We start from the raw sequence: 23,435 nt of genomic DNA, 5'->3' as shown, positions 1-23,435 counted from the left end.
GCAGTCCAGGGACAGACTGGAAAACCGTCAAACTAATTTTCTTTCTTTTTTATTTTTTTAAAATGAGATACAATTCACAACACAATACCACAAAGATTATCCTTGTAGAGTATACAATTCATTGGGTTTTAGTATATTCACAGAGCTGTGCAACCATCACTGCTATTTCCAGAATATTTTCATCTCCCCACAAAAGAATTCTCAGACCCATTAGCAGTCCCTCCTCGTTCACCCATCTTCACAGAGCTGGCAGCCACCAATCGACTTTCTGTCTCTATGGAGCCAAGCTGATTTGGTTGAAATAACTTTTAATACCCTTTGATGTATTTACCAGTCTTCCTATCATAACTTGGATCACATTTCCCTGATTTTCTATTCCCTTTGTGTACCTATCGAGATACAGATATGTCAGTCAGGGTTCAGTCAGGAAAACAGATGCCGCACCAGCTATTCTACCCGACAGAATGAGAGAACGTAATATAGAGAAGTGATTAAACAACTGTTAAAGGACTCAAAAAGGCAAAAAGAGACACAAAAGTCACACAGAGAGTTACTGCAGGAAGCAGCTCCCGAACCTGGAAGAGCAAAGGCAAGAGGCTGGAGTTTCTAGAAGCTGGAGCTGGGAAGTAAGGGAGCTGCCTAGCCGGTGCTCCTGCCTCAGGGCGGGGCCTTGTGGGGCTGGTACATCTGAGAAGCCAGAGAGGTGAGTTCTGGAAGGACTAGAAAAAGCTAGGACCTAGGATTGACTGCCACTGCCAGCCAAGAGAGGTTGTCTGACTATATTGGGAACAGAAAGAAAAGCCGGAAAGGGTAAGTCTCTTCTTTCTCCTCCGCCCTCCTTCTGCAAAGTCTAAAAGGAAGCCAGGTGGCCAAGGATAAATGCACTTTGCCGAGTCCCAGGCTCAGCAGCATGGAGCAAAGGATCCAGAGTGAAGCCGGTGATGAAAGTTTTTTTTTTAAAAGAACATAATCTCCCCTAAAACCACAGTTAGATGCTCCAAGTCAAGGACCACGTCCCAGACTGCGAATATCGCCGGTCTGAAATATGGTTTGAAACCCCCGGTTGGCCCACACAAACCTCCCACCAAAATTAGCAGTATGTGTATTGTAGTGTGTTTCCAAAACTATTTCTGTCCAGAATATTACCAGACTTGCCCTGTCATTATAAATCTTACTCTGCATTCATTATAAAGGCCCACCTGATGACAGGTTTATATTACTAGACCTTGGATCCGTCTGATGCAAGTGACTGGCACATATTGATTGGCAAAGCGCTCTTCAAAATTCCAGCTTTTGTATCTTAACTTATCACTTATCTGATAGTAATAGCATCTGCTGGTAGGATATCAATGCAATCACCACCTTCAAACTCGGTCACACTTTATTCTAATTTCCCTGATTTGTGTGATCGGTTTCTCTTTCTATGCATATAAAATTTCTTCATTAGTGTGTGCAAAGTAAATTCTATCTGGTAGTGTGAATTTTTCTCCCACAACAGTTATAGGTACATATCAATAGAAAATGATTATCATTGTAAATGGGACAAAAAGAAGGATACTGATAGAGATATTTCCTGTTCCTTTGTATTCTACTTGTTTCTAAGTAAGGCCTGGTGTGAAGTGCATAGAGTCAGATTCTAGAATGAGTGAGAAGAAAATTACAGGCAGGAAATTACCCCCTCCACCCCCCTGGGGCAGGAAGCAGGAGACTTTTTCTTTGGAAAATTTCATTTGCTCAGAAAAGGCCTTTTCAGCATCTGAAGGGCAGTCCCTCCTAGAATAATACAGAATTCAAGAAACAGAGCAGACAGCGAGAGTTCCAGGTTAATAATTTTGCAGCTGACCTAGAGACTAATCAATCCAGGTTAAAAACGGGTAGTCAGAGGGCTCTGAGAGGAAGTCTCTTGGGGGGAAAACTGGGAGTCCGATATAATAGTGTATTTGAAAGAACGTGTGAAAACAGAAACAATTAGAAACCCCAAGCAAAACAGAAAAGTTGTTTAAGAAAAAATACATTACATGTACAATATATGGTTCTGCGTTGGCTAATATTTGTATGGGCATAATTAAGTGTTGCTATTTACCATTATTGTTTAACTAAAAATTATTTTATAACTATATTGAGAAAACAAGGGAGGATTGATAGAGGATAGGGGCTCACTTAGTAAAGCAGGAAGTAAATAATGTGCAAATTTGTCAATTCAAGAAGCAGCACCCCAGATATACTACTTGGGAGATACAGAAATAATACTATAAGGAATAGCCAAAAGTTTAAAATTGAGTGCCTTTCCTAAGACCCAAATTGTGATCTCCATATACTATTTTGTACTGGTAATGTGGAAAGGAATGAGGGCTGACTGGAGAAATGGGTGATCCCAGATCCGGGACAGGAAATGTACAAGATAAGCCCATGATACCCTATAGTTCCAGAAAGCAAGGGAGCTTTCAAAGACTACCGGAGTCATATAAAAAAATATAGAAGCCAGCCTGAAGGATTCCACTGAATGAAGATGGAAAAAATTTTAACGCCAAAAAGACATTTTCCAAAAAGACATACAAATGGCCAAGAGACATATGGAAAGATGTTCAATGTCCCCGATCAGGGAAATACAAATCAAAATTATAAGATACCACCTCACCCCTGTCAGAATGGCTAAAATAAAAAACACAAGAAACAAGTGTTGGGCGAGGATGTGGAGGCAAAGGAACCCTTTTGTATTATTGATAGGGATGCAAACTGGCACAGCCATACTGTGCTGGAAAACAGTATGGAAGTTCCTCAAAAAGTTAAAAATAGATCTACTCTATGATCCAGTAGTTACAATACTGGATATTTACACACAAAAAAAAAATGGAAAAAAAAAACATTAATTCAAAGGGATCAATGCACCCCTATGTTTACTGCAGCATTATTTATAATAGCCAAATTATGGAAGCAGCCCAAGTGTCCACCAATAGATGAATGAATAAAGATGTGATATGTAGAAACAATGGAATATTTTCCCACCATAAAAGAGAATGAGATCTTTCCATTTATAACAACATGGATAGAAACAAAACAAAAGATCAAATGAACAAACAGACAACAACAACAACAACAAAAACAGAAATAGACTGATAAATATAAAAAACAAACTGGTTGTTGCCAGAGGGAATGAGGGTGGAGAGATGGATAAAATAGGTGATGAGAATTAAGAGGTACAAACCTCTAGCTATAAATCCATCAGAGAGATGTAAAGTACAGGATAAAGAATATAGTCAATAATATTGTAATACTGTACGGTGACAGGTGGTGACTATGCTTATTGTGGTGAGCACTGAGTAATGTACAGAATTGTCAGATCGCTGTGTTGTTCACCTGAAACTAATTTAACATTGTATGTCAAGTATATTTCAACAATTAAAAAAGAGAGGTACCTAATCATATTTTCTTCCTGAGAAACAGTGCTAGCACCATTTATTTAATTAATCCATCATTTTCCCCACTGAACTAAAATATTACCTTTGATGGTGTATTAATTTTTTATTGTGCTCTTTTTCTCCTGGAGTCCTTACTTTGTTCCTCTAAATTATATATTTTTTATGTTAATGCCATATTGATTTGATTACAGTGGCTTTAATAAAATTTTTTATTACCTATTCTTCATTATTTATCATTTTAAAATAATAGAGTTTAATGCAATTTAACAAATAAATGTATAGGAATTCTAACTGCAAGTGCATTAAATTTATATAGTAACTTGCAAAAAAAAAAAAAAGATTTTTCACAGTAGGTTAAAAACAAAATCCAGCTAAATGTTCTTTAGAAGGAAAAAACCTAAAATAGGAGAACCCAGAATGGTTGGAAAAAAAGATATATCTGGAACATAATAACCAAAAAAGTCTGGTGTAGCTATAATAATGACAAATAAAATAGTCTTCAAAGATTAAAAGCTTAACAGTGATAGAAGGAACAAATGGTCAGGAAGACATGATCATTTTAAACTTGCATGCTCCAAGAACAAGATATAAAAGATACAAAAATGGGCCATTTTGTGTTGTCCCTGTTATAGCCAAAGCCCCAATGCTGAGAACAAATGACATTAAGATCCTACAGAATGTTTATGCAGAATGTAGTTCTTAAATGGTAGCAGAGGAGGCAACCATCAGACCTTTGCCCATCTTGAGATTATAGAAAGGAAGTATGATCATTGGTAGAAATCAGGTAGAAATAAGTGTAGGGTACACCAAAGGGACCACTTGGAGACCTTGACCCATGTCCTCTAGAATTGGGGGATAGAGAAGCTGACCTATTCCTAAGTTGTCCTAAGGCAAGAGGCCAGCTGGCTGTCCAAACCCCTAAAGGCAAGAGGAGTCTGCATTTCCATAGAAAAAGGAGCAAACGTTCCTGTATGCCATGGGCTGGATTGGACCCCTTGAGATAGAGCTACCTTTGGTTGACACGAGCAAGGTGACCCAAACCAGCAGGATGAGTGTAGTTGAAGCACACAGCAGGCAAGAAAGAAAGAAGAATCTGGTTCAAGACATAAAGTGAGCATTTCTGAGAGACTGCTATGTGCCAGGCCTCAAAAATGATTAGACGGGGTTCCTGTCTTTGTGATTTTGAGTCAATGGAGCATAAATATGTACTCAAAGAATTTCAGTATATTGTGATGCTGAGGAGGTTGGGTTTTGTCCTGTAGACACCGGATGAAACTGCTCTTGAAGGATTTAAGATCATGAGTGGCAATGTGGAGAATGGATATGACAGGGCCAAATATGGAGGCAGAGAGACCAGTTAGATCATAATATCAGTTGCTAAACTCAGAATGAACCTTAAGGGTCCAACATAGGAAAGGGTAGTAAGTATGGAAAAGAAGAGGCAATTCAAGTAGACTTGGAGTAAAAGGCAAAAACCTCACTATTTCTGAAGACTGACTGAATTTAGAAATGGGAGGCAGGAAATGATTCCAGATGACTTGCAGATTTCTGTGAGTGGCTTAAGGGAAAGTCTGTAGCAATTAAAACCAAGAGGCACTTGAGGTCACCCATCAAAGGAAGAAGAGTGAACCACTGCTAGAAACCCAGGAAACTCCAGCCTGAGGTTGAGGATATTAGAAAGATCAGTCTAGGGTGTGGCCGTGAGTTTGAGCTATTGAAGCCATGTAGAATCTTTGGATCTGAGGCTCTCCAAAAAAGCTAGGACGTCTATATGCTACTGATAGAGAATTCCACTGTTAGGTTTTCCATGTTAGGTTTATGAGCCATGATTTCTATGATTAAAACATAATAGATAAATGCATACCTCATTGAGCGTCAACATGTCTTCTACTTTGGTAGCACCCCCTTCGGGCAGGGAAATTAACACAGTTTTGGCTATCTCCTTTAGAACCGTATCAATATGCATTTCACACAAGTCACTGATCTACCAACAAGAAAAATAAATGTAGAGGAAAACTCTTCTTTCATCCAAATGTACTTGAGTTATAAACTAATTTAGAGGGTTATATCTAGAAACTTGGGCCTTGAGCCAAGCACAATTTGGTAGAAATTTTAAGAGTACATCTGCAAAGAAGGCTTAAAATGGAAATAAAGTTTTATAGAGCAAGCAAGCATCATGAACCATAATCTCCTATGTGTTATCTCTTTTAATCCTTACTCTGGTCCATGACTCACTTACTATCCAATTTATATAGCTAAAGAAACAAAGGTTCAGATAAGTAAAGTAACCTGGGAAGGAACACATACATAGCAAAAGGCAGATCGTCGTAGCTAGGTTTAGTGGACTCCCAAACCTCCAAGTTTTGTCTGTTATACCAGGCTGCCATCACAGATAGCACATCTAATAGGCATGCATAATCTACATAGCAAAGATGTCAGAAATCAATAGGCAGTCTCCAGTTAGATGAATGCCTCAACTAACTAATAGTAGCTGTATTAATATTAATATTTAAGCATTCTATTCTGCCATTTTCCACAGTCTACCATCATCCCATTTTCTAAACTGCACAGTGGAGAAGAACCGCCATTTTAACAAACTGAAAGCAAGTAATTCAGAGATAAAAACAAGGCAACCCTAAATGAAAAGGTCCCAAAGCAGCAAGAGAAACATAAAGCATTCTTTTTTTGACTTAATAGGAGTCCTTCTAGTTAAAAGTCACACTCTTTAGCTTTCATAGGTAAGCAAACTATTCCTTATAGCCTGAGTATGAATGTATGTAGTTTTTTAAAATGTATGTATCATACCTTCTTTAAAAGTTGATTGAACATATTCAAAACTGAGTCAACCTCCTTAAAGAAGGTTTCCAGTGTTAAAGACGACCATGTTAATATTGTGAGCCCTTGTCTCAACACAGATTCCACCTAGGAAAAGCAGAAAAAAAAAAGTAGCAGCTTCCATGATTAGGAATATCTGCATTTACAAAAAGAATTTCTTTTATTACCTGGAATTATCATATGTTATATTTCCTTAATTATATTTCCCTCCACTATACCTGGTAAAGGTGACTTTGCTTTTTAATCATCTTTGGTTGTTCATGAAAAATCATGGATTCTTAGAAAGTGCTCATTATTGAGATTTAGTTGTTTTTCAAAGGCAACAAAACTTGTTGACAAGAAATCACTTTATAGGAAAAATAGAGCTATGATGTTGAACTAGAAAGACAGAAGATCCAGGCAAGAATAGATGTTCTAAAATCCATAATCTGTAGAACGGGGATCTAATTTTAAACAACAGGGGAATAATATAAGCCTTCAGCATTACCAACCTTTTTCATTTTAGGGGTCATCAGATTGACAAACACCGAAGGCACTTCCTGACATAAGTCTTCATAATACTGCAGAAGACCCTGTTGAAAGTCAAAATGGTATGTTGTGACTTTAATTTATTGTAAAGCAAGTCATATTTTCATCCATACCAGGAAGGTTTCATTATACCTTTTTCCTCATAGTCCTGCCAAGATTAAGGCTGCTCACCTAAATTTAGATTAATTTATCATACTTTTTCTTCCCCTGTAAATTACCTTAACATATCCTTTAAACAGCAAGTCAGTGAAACTTTCTAGTGTTGCATGTTTTGTATTTATTATTTAATTTTTTTCTGTATTTATGCTATTTCAAATAGCTTGGATAATTATCTTTCCACAGTAGCTGTCATTATACGTTTTTCCCCTCTCTGTTCCTTGTCTTCTGACACATTAAAGCATATTGTTACTGATGCCACACTTCTTTCCTTGAATCAAAATAAATGTATGCACAATCAGAGTTAATAGGCTTTTCTTTTTTCTTTTAGGTATTTTTTAGAGATGAACAATAATGATCAGTAAAAATTGATCATTTTGTAATTTATTGCATAGTGTGTTGGGAAATGTGGATTCAGGTTAATTTTTCCCCCAAATAAATAATATTAAGCTGTTTCAAAGTTTACTTAATAGTTTTGAAGTTATTAATTCCTTTCCTCCTTTTCTGTTCCCACTCTCCTATTTGCACATTAGTATTTTATTACTATAAAGAAGGAACAAGGGAATATAACACTGTATGTTAACATATTGGAATATAAAATAAAGCAAAATATAATAAAGAATAAACAAGGAAACAGAATAAAGAACCCAGAAATAAATCCATGTGCATATGGTCCATTAATGTACAAAGAAGCAAGAATATACAAATGAGCCAAAACTACACAATAGTAAAAGGGCAGTCTCTTTAATAGTGTTGGGAAAGCTGGACAATCACATGCAAAAGAATGAAACTGGACACCTATCTTACACACACACACATACACACACACACAAATAAATCAACTCAAAATAGATTAAAGACTTAAGTTTAAGACATGAAACTATAAAACTCCAACAAGAAAACATGGAGGTAAACTCTTTGACATCAGTCCTGACAGTGATTTTTGGATTTAACACCAAAACCACAAGCAACAATAGCAAAAAGAAACCAATGGACTATATAAATGAAAAGCTTCTGCACAACAAAGGAAACCATCAACAAAGTGAAAAGGCAGCTATGGAATGGGAAAAAATATTTACAAATCATATATCTGATAAAGGGTTAATAGCTGAAATATATAAGGAACTAACTCACACAACTCAATAACCCAAAACTCCAACAATCCAGTTAAAACATGTGAAAAGAACTGAATGGGCATTTTTCCAAAGAAGACACACAAATGGCCAATAGGTCCATGAAAAGGTAGTCAATATCCCTAACCGTCTGGGAAATGCAAATCAAAACCACAGTGAGATGGTATGTCACACCTGTTAGAATAGTTTTTATTTATTTAAGTTATTTATTTATTTAATTTATTTTATTATTTTTATGATTTATTTTCCATTTTATTTTAATTATTTATTTTATTTAATCATTAAATTTAATTAATTAATTAATTAAAATTAGACCTGTTAGAATCATTATCTCAAAAAGACAAGAGATAACAAGTGCTGGCCAGAATATGCAGAAAAGAGAACCCTCATGCACTGTTGGTGTGGATGTAAATTGGTGCAGCCATGTGGAAAACAGTATGGAGGGTCTGCAAAAAGTTCAAAATAAAAATGCCACATGATGTGTGCAATCCCACTTCTAACTGTAGATCTAGAGGAAATGAAATCAGGATCTCGAAGAGATATCTGCACTCCCATGTTCACTGCAGCATCATTTACAACAACCAAGATGTGGAAACATCCATCAGTAGATGAATGGATAAAGAAAATATGGTATATATACATAATGGAATATTATTCAGCCATGAGAAAGACATCCTGCCATTTGCACCAACATGGATGGACCTTGAAAGCCTTATGCTAATTGAAATAAGGCAGACAGAGAAAGACAAATACTGTATGGTCTCACTTATATGTGGAATTTTTAAAAAGCTGAACTTGTAAAAACAGTAGAAAAGTGGTTGCCAGGGGTTGGGGGTGGGGAGGGAATAAGAAGAGGTGAGTAAAAGAGTACAATCTTTCAGGTGTAAGATGAATAAGGACTGAAGATCCAATGTATAATGTGTTGTCTGTAACTAATAACACTATGTCATCTAATTGAATTTTACTAAGAGAGTAGGACTTAAACATTCTCACCAAAAAGAAACGATATATGTGTATATACAAACACATATATACTGTTTCTTTTTGGTTTAATATATACATATATATATCAAGATATAATATATATGTATAATATACAGATACCTAAGTACATATATATCTATATATTATACATGACATATAGATGAATGAACTACATGACAGGAATCCTTTCATAATGTATATTCATATCAAATCATCATGATGTATACTTTAAATATCTTACAATTTTACTTATCCACCATTCGTCAATAAAGCTGAAGAAAAATGAAAAGAATCAACAAAGTAAAAAATTATCTCTCACTACCATATCAGCACAACTGCTATGATATTTTTTTCACACACACAAAAAAACCTCCTTCAAAATTAATTTTTTTTAAAGATTTATTTATTTGTCAGAGAGAGAGAGCAAGATCGAGCACCTGCAGATAAAGTGGCAAGCAGAGTCAGAGGAAGAAGCAGGCTCCCCACAGAGCAAGGAGCCCGATGTGGGACTCAATCCCAGGATGCTGGGATCATGACCTGAGCCGAAGGCAGCTGCTTAACCAACTGAGCCACCCAGGCGTCCCCCAAAATAACTTTAAAATATAATCTAATTTGGGGCACATGGGTGGCTCAGTCAATTGGGTATCGGGCTCTTGGTTTCAGCTCAGGTTGTGATCTCAAAGTCAAGGATGGAGCCCCAAGTCAGGCTCTGCACTTGGTTGGCTTCAGATTCTTTCTCCCTTTGCCTTCCCTCCTCCTTCCCCTCCTGCTCATGGTTGTGCGCATTCTCTTTTTCTCTCACTCTCTCTCATATAAATAAATAAAATCTTAAAATATATGTATATAATCTATCTTACCTGCAAATGCAATTTGTCTGCTTTCAATTTACTTTCCAATTTTAGCAATTTCTTTGCCTGTTCTGGTACATCCAACTTCATTTTTATCATGCACTTGGTTTCCCGAACAACTTCCAGAATTTTGGGATCAAAATTAACCAGCAACTTCCCGGTTTCTGGATGTCGCACAAAAAGTGTGGCTTGTAAAGCTACAAATAAACAATTATTGACATTAGCTTTTCTGGATTTCTCTTCTGCTTCCAGCCATGCTTACACACCTCCCTTCCCCACTGGGTGCTGACTTCTTAATAGAACAATAGTGTTGGATACTCGGTGATGAGGCATAGCATCTGACATGTGGTCTGTACCCAAAACTTAAATAAGGGAATGCAGTATGTCTGCAAACCCATAAAATCAGATCCAGAAAGATAAAAATGAATGAACAACAGATAGCCTTGGGGCACCTGGGTGGCTCAGTGGGTTAAGCCTCTGCCTTAGGCTCAGGTCATGATCTCAGGGTTCTGGGACGGAGCCCCGCATCGGGCTCTCTGCTCAGCAGGGAGCCTGCTTCCTCCTCTCTCTCTGCCTGCCTGTCTGCCTACTTAGGATCTCTGTCAAATAAATAAATAAAATCTTAAAAAAAAAAAAAAAAGAACAGATAGCCTTCATGCTATGAACAGCAACACTTTTCTGAGTGGGTCTAAGAGAGCAAGAGCTCTCTTTGCAGGTAAGCTATAATACAATGTAGTTTCTTTTAATGGATTGTGATTTCATGCACCTCTGGGAGAGAACTGTGTGCACAAGTATAAAATAGGACATACTTCATATGAGAAACCCTTTTCCACAATGAAACCCAAACTGCTCCTTTAAAGGAAGAATTAAGCCCTCATCTTGAAAGTCTGCTAACTAAGCTCAGCATCAGTAAGATATATTTATTAAAGACCATGGCATTGTGAGCTTCTAGGAGATAAAGATTTTTTTTATGCTACACCTAAACTACTACCTGAACATCATTCATATAAATAGGAATTTGCGGGCATGCTTTTGATTATGAATTGAAATATATAATCCTGGCTAGTGCTGAGTAGCCTTAGCTAAATTGTTATCCTAACATGAATTACTTCTAGAGGCATAATAATAACACACTTCTAGATGAGTATGTGCTAGCCTAAATTATATCTTATATTAACAAACATTACTAACAGGAGAATTTCTTATGTATCTTCCAAGCCTCACATTACTTCATAGAATGTGGCTGCATTTATTTTCTAGTATAATGGAATTGTCTATATATTCCTTCGAAGTTAGCTGACTTTTATTCATCAGATAACATTAGTCTCGAAATGGTTCTTAATGATGCTGGTTGTATGAGGATTTCAACAAAAATTCTTACCTAATTCACGTGGAATCTTTTTAAAATTGAGCCTGAAATCATTTATCCTCCCAAGTAAATTCCAAAATAACCTTGGAACACTCATGTAATGAAATCTGTCTTCCTTAAGGCTGTACTGAGCTTTCTTCAAAGGACGAAATGGTCAGCAAGACCACTAAGAATTATGACAGCCAGGAAGTCGGCTCCAGGACTTAGTGACATTTCATTCAACTTCATAGACCAACCATCTACAAGAGGCCAATTCCAGGTCCTCAATTACTATTCCAAGCTTCTATATGGTTAAATATAGCCACGTCAATATAACAAGAAGCCTTGCAGAACAATTCATTTCCACTAACCTGTGTTCATAGGAAAGGTAGATTTAAACCACAGCTTTGCCACTTCCAAGCTGCGTGATGAGCTTGTGCAAGTGACGTAATCTCTTAGTACCTCAGTTTCCTCATCTAAACAATGAGGATAAATACAGCTCCTCGTAGGGTCGCCATGAGGACAAAAGGAAGCTACATGTTTAAACAGCTTTGACTGGCACAGGGTAAGGACTCTATAAGTGTTGGCATCACTGACTGTTATTTAAAGTATACAAGAAGAAACAGACAGAGACAGTATCCTTGGAATGTGAAGGGGATTTGAGACAGATCCCTAAAGCAGTAAGTGTCAGGGGAACGATGAACAGATAAAGTGTGTAGAGGAGGAAGAATAAGGAAGGGCTATATTGAAGAGGTGACTGGTGAACTTGTTTTTGAACATGGGCTCATAAGAGGAAAAACAATCAGGACAAATGAAAAGTAGAAAAGCATATGATATTGTAGAAGCAAGATAGCACGTGCTCCATACTTCAGTTAACAGTTCTGTTTTGTCCTTCTCCATAATGTGAACTTTACGTTTCTCTTGACAGTCCTTGAGAGCTAGTTTTCAGTAGGATCCATAGGGTTCTACCATACTCATTACTCAGAAACGCCTGGGCTGGTACGAGTGGCTTACTAATGGCTAAAGGGGTCAGGCGGGGAAGACAACCTGCAGGGTTGGAACCCTGTCCTCCAGGACGCAGGCATGAGCTAATCAATGGGTGGCAATAGTGACATGTCCTCCAACAGCTAAAATACATGGGTCTAGAACCAACAGGCAGAAAAAGAGCGGCCCTTCTTATTATCACTCGCAATGATCCAACCGCAGGATTTGTGCTTTCTGTGTCTGCAAATTTGTACTCTGCTAGAGTGGGGATCCTGGCCTGGGAGGGAGAAACTTTTCTGTCTGGGGTCACGATCAGGGTTCCACCAAGATTATAGATAAGAGCTTAAGGTTAAGATGGCACAAAGCAGGAACCTGAACCAACCAATAACTGAGCCCCCACAGTAACAAACATTACAGGTGATGGCAGCATGGATGCATGAGGGCTTGAAACTGCCCATCCCCTGCCTCACACTTGACTCCACCCAACACTTTGGCACCCCGCAGAGGTACTCAGGCACAGCCCTAATACTGTGAATTTCCTGCAGCTCAAAAGTGAAGTTAAATTCGCTTAGAGAAAAAGAAAGAATGGAAGGGGAGGAGGAAGACAAGCAAAGTGCAATTCTTTCTCCCCTGATCAGGACTGAGATTTGAATCTATAACATGATAAAACTGAATATGAAAACTTCTCCCACATCTATGGAGAAATATCTATGAAGAGTCTCAATAGTTACTTTTAAATGCTGCTTTTTTAGTGGGAGTTCACAATCGAAGTATATCAACTTTAAGATGATGGCAAATTTCACTTATAGAATCAGAATACTAGTAATAACTATAAAAAAATTATTATATTATCCCCAAATCTAAAAGTAACTATTATAATATTGTATTAAAGGGATGTACAAATTCTCCAGAACCATGACTTTGTTCAAAATCACCTAATACCCCTCCACAGCATCACCGTATGTCTTATACGCACCATATTGTAACTGCGAAATCTCTCTGACCCAAGCTGTGTGATAGACCACCTCGAATTCCACCAGAACATAGGAAATTTTGTTATACTGACGTATGACAGCTTTACCTTCCGCACTTGACAAAATTTCTGAGTTTTTCTGGGAAAAAAATATTTATAATTAAAAGACTGCTGATTGCTTTCCTATCCTAAGCAGATAGCTGCTGGTATTTAAAATGTCATCAAATAATTATGCCTTGTATTTTGCCTCAGAGTAAAACAGAGATGAGGAAACCCATACAAACTAGAGACGGAAGTAGAAAAACTTCACTGGTGGAAAGGGAACATTGGAAAAGGCAATAAAGGGCTTAAGAAGGAAAGGTCTCTAGCCTTAACAGCTGGCCAGGCTGAGAGCCTCTGCCTGCAACTCTCTATTCTCTCCCCACAATTCTGGATAAGATGTCAATTTTGTATTTTCTATACTGTGTAGGTTTGAAATATTTAATTAATAATAATACTAAATAAAAAGGGAAAAAAAAGATAGAATGGACTCATTTTCCTTGACCTGTGAATATCAGGAAAATTCCCAAATTCCAGAACTGAAAAAAAGTAACTGTATATCAAAGAACAAAAACCAAATTCCTTTAGGTAAACAAAAAGAAATGTTTTATGCTTTGATTGGCAGATGTCAAAAACAGGGCAATCTTGGCTCTGTCATGAAAAGTCAATCAATAATGGAGTCCCCACCCTGGCCACTTTTTTAAGACCAGGCTTTGAATTTTTTTTACAAATAGTGAGAACAGTAAAATGATTGACAGCAGCCAAGCAGAAACAATGGAAACTTAACAGCCAAGAATGCTTAAATATTAAAAATTACTTGTAAGACTATTTTTAGTACTTATTTTGTCCTGTATTTGGGCATAAGATGCTAAATTGGAAGGGGAGGTGAACCATGATAGACTATGGACTTTGAAAAACAATCTGAGGGTTTTGATGGGGCAGGGGGTAGGAGGTCGGGGTACCAGGTGGTGGGTATTATAGAGGGCACGGATTGCATGGAGCACTGGGTGTGATGCAAAAATAATGAATACTGTTATGTTGAAAATAAAAAATAAATTAAAAAAAAATTAAAAAGATGCTACCCTAAGCAAGCCAATTCTACTTTGTGAGTCTGTCTCTTTACATAATCAAACCAAACCAAAAACAAAGAGAAGGAAACTTGGCAATTTCAGAATGACAATGGGGCCTAAGAGTATCATGGGGCTTTTCAGAAATCTAATAATTTTAAGGACACAGAGAAGTCATGTAACTCTTTTATACTTCACTCTAGATCTCAATTCCTAATTCAGAAACATACTAAGAGTTGTCTTCACCTTCCCTAATACATGTCAGTGACCCATCCGTCCACACATAGAAGAAATCTTCAGTACAACACCGAGACTTCACTATTTTCAAAACAATGACTCTTTAAAAGCCTTGATAAAGTACCCTGTATTATTAAAAGTCATAAGATTATAAGATTTCCCCCCTTAAAGATTAACTGTAATTAAGTGAGCTTACCTACGGAAACATGAGAGGACTGGTTTAGTCTCCCTCAAGCATCTTTATAAACTAAATTTTCTTTGCCTCGTGAAAGCAGTAGCTCTAACTAACTTTATTGGACACAAACATTACAGGATAAAATACACATCTTGTATTAAAACCACCATAATCCTCATACTGTAAATGTGACTACTGGCTTACAAAAAAATAGTTGATGGGTTCACTGATCCGCCGGTACAGCTGCCTCACCCAGAGTATTTTTCCTGCTATGGGGGGCATGTTGCGAGCAAGGGGAGGGTCATCTTTTTGAGAATGATAGAGCTGTAATTAAAGATCTGGTATTAATGTTTAAAATTCAGTACAATGGAAAATGCCAAAAGTAATCAATACATTTGTATTCCTATGTTTTACACATGGGAGGTAATGCAAAAATATGTAAATGCCCTTCAGTGATAATCTGCGGCTCTGAAACTATGATGTTTACAATATATGGCATTTAATTTTCTCTTAACTCTTCTTTCCCATGACATGTACCTTTTTTCTATATTTCATCCTAAACTTTAAGGAGTTCTTCAAATAAGGGAGTACATGAGCTATATTTAATTGTTATAATATGCTTCAGAGCCCCTATTTCTGTACACAGAGATATTAACTTCAATGGGCTTTCCTATATACACATAAATGCTGTTGCAGAAATTAAAAAAAAAAAAAAGCAACAGTTGTGAAGAGCACGGGCTGCAAAGCTGACTGTCCAATGACATAAACTGTCAACACCTTCCCACACAGAGAAGGGCACATCGGAAGTACTTAACAGTGAAGGGATCATTCTGGGAAGTTTAGCACAAGATAATAATGGCAGATACTTTCACTTTGTACCAAAGTACTATTCTGGGGACGCCTGGGAGGCTTAGTTGGTTAAGTGTCTGCCTTTGGCTCGGGTCATGATCTCCAGATCTGGGTCCTGGGATCGAGACTGGTGTCGGGCTCCCTGTTCAGCAGGGAGTCTCTCTCTCTCTCTCTCTCTGCCGCTCCCCATTACTTGTTCTCTCTCTCTCTCTCAAATAAATAAATAAAATCTTTTTTAAAAACTGAAGTACTATTCCATTTACAAAAACGATCCTTGCCTTCTTAGTAGCTTCGAGTTCAGACACATAAAACTGAAGAATACGCTCGATTGTGTGGTTTATTTCTGACTGAAGACAGGGGATTTGCAGCTTCTGGAATCTGAAAGTAATGGAAGGTGAATAATTAAAAGTAAATGAGAAACATACTTAAGAATTGCTGCCATCCTAAAAATCCATTCATTCACTCATTTTGACAAATACTCGTACCAGGCCTCACCCACTGTCCCAGGATTCAGAGAGGAACAGGACAGGTGTCACTCCAGCCTTCTTGGAACCAGTTATGTTACGGAAAATGCAGATTTAGTCAAGAGTTAGGTAAATAATTATTTAAATTACAAGGATACCAGAAATGCACATATCGGGGAACCCAGCCAAGTCTGGGGAGTCGAGGAAGATTTCCCTTAGAAGGAGACCTTTAAACTGAAATTGAGAAAATGAGTAAAGGTGGGGTGGTGGTGGCGGTTGGCTCAGCAAAGATGGAGGCCAGCACACTGAGCCTCCCTCTGCCACATCATAGCAATGATCTGTCAGACAAATATCATTTCCCCTGTCAGACTAAGTGATGCACAGGAAGCACTAGGACAGTAACATCCTATTAACACAGCGAATTTACACCAGTGCACTGGAGGTAAAAAGAGAGACAGATGGACAGGAAGATAGATAGAGACACAGAGAGAAATTGCCAAGAAATTGGTACTTCCATCTGTCTGTACAGTACTTTCATTTGTCAAATCATTTTAATACGACTCGTTTAACTCTCTCAGTGGGGTCATGAGGTAAGGTCTCACAGGTATGTACATTATCACAGAGACATGGAACTCCAACAAAACTGGGCCCAAAACCAGAGGCACTGGCACTCAGGAAAGAGTTCCCAAAGGGTCCCTAACACAGGCGATGAGCCCTCCCTGAGCTCAAAGGAAATGGCCTATAGTCCAAGCTGTCCTTCCTGCCCTTCAGGGGAGCACTGTTGTCAGGATAGAGGAGAAAGAAGCAGCAGGAGCACTCTGGAGGGAAAATGAGAAGTTGGAGGATCTACTACCCTTAGATAATTTCACTTTCGGAAATCCTTGCAGTATGCAGAATTAAATATTATTGGCTCCTTTTCCAATAATGTCTATGAAATTAACCTCAAATATATTACATAGCTGGAGGAAAAAAATCATATGAAATAATTCCATTCTCTTATTGGAAGACTTTCTGCTTCAAAAAATGCGATGAAAAATATCATACCATATTTCACATTCTTACCAGTCTACTTAATGGTAATTGAAAGATTAATGTTTATAAGTCTTAAAGTTTACAGAGGAGAGAGTTCTAAAAATATCATGTTTGAAATTGTATTTTCAGATATAAAGTTATATCTTTATACACCGCTTAATGCATTATAAATACCTTTGAAGCAGCTGAAGGGCCTGTTGAGAAGATAAGATTTTTCCAAACGTACTGTTCATAAATGCCTGTATTTGAATCTAAAATAAAATATGAATATTCCATTGAGTGGGGGCATTAAGGAAGAGATTCCTTTTGTTTAACAACAATTAATAAAGATAAAATTGAAAGGGATAAAACGTGAGGCAGGAATCCATTAGAATCCTAGAGGAGAACATAGGCGGAAATCTCTTCGATATCAACCACAGCAACTTCTTTCAAGATATGTCTCCAAAGGCAAAGGAGACAAAAGCGAAAATGAACTTTTGGGACTTCATCAAGATCAAAAGCTTCTGCACAACAAAGGAAACAGTCAACAAAACAAAGAGGCAACCCACAGAATGGGAGAAGATATTCACAAATGACAGTACAGACTAAAAGGTTGATATCCAGGATCTATAAAGAACTTCTCAAACTCTAAGCATATTGGGAGAGCAACATAATGACATTGTCGATGCCCAGGGTCAACAGGTGTCATTTTCCAACACTCCTGCTCTCAGAAACCCCTTTGCAACATTAAGGAAGAAAAAGAAGAAGAAAATATTTTTCCAAAACTCCCACCGTCCTTCACAATGAACTCCGAACTCCTGGTACCCAACCAATGGAACTGATGCAATCTTTCCAAATTATTTTCACTTATAAGTTGGTACAGTCTACTAATATAGGCCATGTTTTTTAATCAAAATTTGGGAAAGGAAGGAAAATTTAAACACTGACACTTCTTTGAAACTATTAAATATTCAAGATGGCTTCTAAATATACTGAAAGCTAAAATTTGTACCTAAGGCCACAAAAAAGCCTTTATAACATATAATCTTTATTAATAAATCACAAAAATATGGGATGCAGCAAGAGTAGTTGAAAGAGGGAAGTTTATAGCAACATAGCCCTACCTCAAGAAGCAAGAAAAATCTCAAATACACAACATAACCTTCTACATAAAAGAGCTAGAAAAAGACCAAATAAAATCCAAAACTAGCAGAAGGAAGGAATCAAGAATTCTATAGAAGAAATGATATTAAAACTGAAAAACAAAACAAAACAAAAACAATAGAATGGATCAATGAAGGCAGCAGCTCATTCTTTGAGAAAATCAACAAAATTGGTAAATCTCTAGCCAGAATCATAAACGGAAAAGGGAGAGAGAAAAAGAGGACTCAAATAAACAAAATCATTAATGAAAGAGGAGAGCTAACAACCAACACTACAGAAGTACAAACAATTGTAACAGCATATTATGAAAACAATAAATTGGACAACTTAGAAGAAATGGATAAATTCCTAGAAACATATAACTTGGCAAAACTAAAGTAGGAAGAAATAGAAAATTTGAAATGAGCAGTTACTAGCAATGAAATTGATTCATTAATCAAAAGACTCTCAATAAACAAAAGCCCAGGATCAGACTGCATCACAGACAAACTCTACCAAACATTTAATTAATTTTTCTTCTCAAACTATTCCAAAAAGTACAAGAGGAAGGAAAACTTCCAAATTCATTCCATGAGACCAGTATCACCCTGATGCCAAAACCAGATACAGACATCACAAAAAGAGAACTACAGGCCATTATCCCTCATGAATATAGATGCAAAAATCCCCCAACAAAATATTAGAAAGCCAAATCAAACAGCGTATTTAAAAAATCATATGCCATGATCAAGTGGGTTTTATTTCATGGATGCAGGGTGGTTTAATATTCGTAAAACAATTGACATGATACATCACATCAGTAAGAGAAAAGGATAAAAACCAATTGAAATTCAATCGATGCAGAAAAAGCATTTGACAAATTACAACATCCATTCATGATAAAAAAAAAAAAAAAACCCTCTGTAAAGTAGGCCTAGAGGGAAGAAAACTCCACTTAATAAAGGCCTTATATGAAAAACCCACAGCCAAAATCATATTCCATGGTGAAAAACTGAGAGCTTTTCCCCTAAGGTCAGGAGCAAGACTACTCTCACCACTTTTATTCAACATAGTATGCAAGACCTAGCCACAGCAAGTGAGTTAAACAATAAGTTTTTTAAAACTCACAAATTCCAATTGCGATAAAGCTATAACACCTAAAGCATTTTGGAAGCAAATTCTCACTCTGCCCAACTAGCCAGACACTATAAACAATAACTAAAACATATCTTAATATCAAACAGTCTCTCAAAAACTGAAAGGAAATCTATTCCAAAAAGAAAAGGCATTGTTAGAATTTTAGGATCATTCTTATATATATTTCCTAGATTATCTTAATATAATTTTTAAAGAATCCTTTTAAAGAATACATGTATTCATTTATTTTTATTTTATTTTATACACATATATATTTTTTAAATAAACATATGTTATATATATATATATATATATATATATATATATATATGTTTTTCTCACATTCATGACAAGAATTTCAGATTCAGGAAGTGGATACAGTATATTCCTGTCCCTTTCTGTATCTCCAAGACATTCTGGAGCAAAGAGGAGACCCCTCCCTGGCGCTAAGCCTGGGTTTACAGTAGTTTACAATAAGACAGTAACTGTGGTCATGTAAGCCCAAAAGGTGGGAGAGAAGTATGTTGTGGTGTCACCAGACATGCTCTTTTTTAAGTACCCTTCACCCTTCTGATGCCCCTTAAGTTATGACAAACAGGATGAAAAGTCTTCTTTAGAGCTGTCCTCTAAGCTGCAGAGAGAAGGTGACCATAAAGTACAAGGCCAAGGGGAGAGTGATCCATCTTTCTAACCTGTCCTCAAATCTTTTCACACTTAAAACAAAGAATAAGGATTACACACTTCCTCTTGGCCTGGAAAAAATGACACTGGCTCCTCAGCACACCAAAAATCAAATACAAATTCCAATGCAAATGAAAAGATGAACCCCAGCTATAATAACCCTTGGGCCTCCTGGTTATTCATTGATATCTTTTACTGAATATGCTGATTTTTTCATTTAAAAAAGAGAGAAAATGTTTTGTGGACTAGTTGAAAAATTTTTCACATCAAATAGTTTTGATCAAATACACAAGAGTAACTTCTAATAAACAGTAAATATGTGAATTCTAGTACTATTGGTTACATTTCAGGTTTACTTAATTAAAAGTATATATAATTATTTACCTCCAAACCATTGATTTTCGTCATGAACTCTGTGAAGTCTATATCAAATTCTGTCCTTCTTGGATCCAGGATGTCATACTGTTTTTTCTTAACCCCTTGATATATGTTTTTGAATTTTATTGACATAATATCTATTCCCTCTATTGTCGAATTACTCAGGGCTGAATATGTTTGCACAATAGTTATCATTTCTGTAATCTTAAAAAGAGAAGTGTCATTTTAGAAATGGGATGTTAGCACCCTTCCCTAGAATAAACTCCTAATGAATTATTGATTTAAAAAGCAAACCAGGGGCGCCTGGGTGGCTCAGTGGGTTAAAAAGCAAACCAAGGGCTATCTGGCTGGTTCAGTTAGTGGAGCATTTGGCTCTTGATCTTGGGGTTTTGAATTCAAGCCTCATGCTGGGTGTGGAGATTACAAAATAAAATCTTTGCCCCTGGTGCAAATAATATATTATACGTTAATTTAAAAAATAATTTTAAAAAACCGTTAGGGAGCTCCTGGATGGCACAGTCAGTTGAGCATTTGACTCTTGTTTCCGCTCAGTCATGATCTCAAGGGAGGCGAGATGGAGCCCAGTGCATGGCTTTGTGCTCAGGGTAGAGTCTACTTGGGTTTCTCTCTCCCTCTCCCTCTGCTACTCCCCTCTCCGTGTTCTCTTTTTCTCAAAATAATAAATATTTTTGAAAAATCTTTAAAATAAATAATACAAAGAAAAAATTAAAAACAAACAATAAACAGCCCCTACTATCATTTAGCTAAAACCAGCTAGAGGAAATAAAATAGAAGACAAATCTCTGTCACCGATCATTACTATTCTTAGGCTACTTCTAACATATCCAGAGAAAGTTTGCTAGATTTCTCAGATTTTGATCACTTTGTCCCTCAAGAGGGAAAAGAAAAGAATTAGAGTAAAAGCTATTACAGATGTCTGAATAGCTTCATCCTCTTGCTCTGGAGAATTTTCTGAAAATCATTTCCCTGAGCCACTAGATTCAAAAGCTTTAATGTTCTTCTTGGCCCTCACCACAGTTCTGATATGTAAGACTATCAAAAGTCCACATGTGTTTTCCCTTTTACCTGCATCCAGGCAACCAAAGGCCCAAGAAGACTGAAGACAACTGAAGTCCCTTCTGACCCCTAAGGGCCTTGGGAAACCCTAGAAATGAACTTTCCTCCATGAATGGCTGCCTCTCACTCAATGTACCACCACCACCAACCTCACACACCAAAAATAAAAGTCCTTCATGTCTATAGTCCACTCAGTTCCTGAATCTTCATCAGTGATTCCCTACTTTGATTCCTGGTTTGGAGAACAACACTCAAAACTACTCAAGGCAGGCCCATGGGCCCAATGGCCAAACAGAAAATAAACCTGTTTTCAGGGGATTCCTCCAAATACTACACACCATGAAGAAACACTACAGATTGCAACTAGCCCGCACAATTCACATAAACTCCCTGTGCACATCAACCCAGACAACCATTTCCAGAGCAACCTTCATTCTTCCACCACTACTTCTGTACATTTCCAAACTCCACTGTCATCCTAGAAACCAGCCCAACCCTGGAGGAAATACGAACTGCCTGCAATTTGTAGCACATGTCCACATACTGTATGTAAAGATAAGAAATACTTGGGTTTCCTACCAACACATACAGTCCACTCCCTTAAAAAACAAAAACAAACTGCAGAACTGAAAAAACCCACATGCTCTTCTCTTCTAACCTGCCAAAATTCTGGCCATTATCCCTTCCCCTGACACCTGGCCCCAACACCCAGACACTGGGATGGAACTCCTGCCACTGACACATCCTCCATTTTGTCCATGGCCAGATGAAGAGTCATCAGGGGCAGAGACAGCAGTCTATCCCATGCTTGGCCTTTTGAACTCAGCCAGGGCTTCTCCCACTTCCAACACCACGTAGCAAAGTAAAAGCCTGTCAAGGGTGATCAACCTCAACCACATTCCTGCTTGTTTGTCCTCATTTTGGCTTTTTCGTCAGCTCTCCTTATGTGCTTTTGATGCCTCCATATTGACAACAGACTTGTAATCCCTCTTCTGCTCACCAGTCTTGGCACCCTTTCCAGTTCTCAACTTGTTGTGATTGTCTTATCTCGATCGACATCACCCTACCCCACCTACAAGGCTCCAGTCCCTTAAATCTCCCCCCACCAATACAAGTTTCCCATCCCTTCTCTCCCACAAATGTTTGGGGTGAGAAGAAAACAAAACTAAAGACAGGGCTCTGGGAAACATCAATCTTCACCAAAATTCATACGGCAGGAAGAGGAAAAAGAAGCAAAGTACACCCTTCAATTCTGGCTCGTTGGGACAGACTAACACTTAATGTACTATCAAGTCTCCACCTACCAAGAGAAGGTGCACTAGTTTGCCTGAAGTGCAAACTAGTGACACACTAGAAACTTCCTCACTTAAACATTTCTGCCTAACTCTGAGGTCTTGTCTCTCCAACCCCAACCTCAGTGCTGTCTGTCCTGTGACTTTGCCATGTGTTCATTCTGACATCTCAGTCTCTGCTTTCCCTAGAAGGCTCCGACTTAGCTTGATCTTCTGACTCTCCTCTTCTACTAGTTCAGAGTTTACAGAGGTAGCCCAATAGTGGTCCCTCTTGTGGCCCACTCATCAGGGGAAGCCCATCCAGGCAGCTTAGTAATCACCTCTGGGAGATGATGGAAAACCTGGCCACACTTCAGGGTACATTTTATAGTCCCATCTTTGAAAATCTGGAGGCCAATATTCCCAGTTACACATGGGAGTGATGCCTATCAACTAAGGGATTCTTAAAACAGGGGAATTGGGATGACCTAGCAATCAGAATACACCTTAGGTGAGGTCTCTGGGTGTTTCTGCATTAGCTCTGGCTGCTGAGCCCTTGTGACATGAAGCTGTGTCCTTAAGATTAGTGGCAAGGCTTCTCCAGAGGTAGAGTCAGGTAAGTGGCTAGTGCAGCTGGCCATTACCACCCACTCCTTCTAGCATCATGAATATTCAGGCTACTACTTCATGAATATATG

General features: G+C 37.7%; 1 protein-coding gene across 1 annotated transcript in view; it reads right to left on the bottom strand.

The window, feature by feature from the left end:
- The window catches only part of DNAH8 (dynein axonemal heavy chain 8), a 343,899-nt gene that overhangs the window by 255,875 nt on the left and 64,589 nt on the right, over nt 1-23,435 (bottom strand). The window contains exons 13-21 of the mRNA XM_082729671.1: nt 20,396-20,593; nt 17,246-17,322; nt 15,854-15,953; nt 14,931-15,050; nt 13,212-13,347; nt 9,913-10,100; nt 6,746-6,826; nt 6,225-6,341; nt 5,284-5,403 (exon numbers count right to left, since the gene is read on the bottom strand). Of these exons, the coding sequence (XP_082585797.1) occupies nt 5,284-5,403; nt 6,225-6,341; nt 6,746-6,826; nt 9,913-10,100; nt 13,212-13,347; nt 14,931-15,050; nt 15,854-15,953; nt 17,246-17,322; nt 20,396-20,593 (1,137 nt within the window). The remainder of the gene's footprint in view (nt 1-5,283; nt 5,404-6,224; nt 6,342-6,745; nt 6,827-9,912; nt 10,101-13,211; nt 13,348-14,930; nt 15,051-15,853; nt 15,954-17,245; nt 17,323-20,395; nt 20,594-23,435) is intronic.

This window comes from Mustela nivalis (genome assembly GCF_964662115.1).
Source record: "Mustela nivalis genome assembly, chromosome: 5".
NCBI lineage: Eukaryota > Metazoa > Chordata > Mammalia > Carnivora > Mustelidae > Mustela > Mustela nivalis.
The sequence above is the reverse complement of the archived record's forward strand: the minus strand, read 5'-3'. Positions and strand labels throughout refer to the sequence as shown.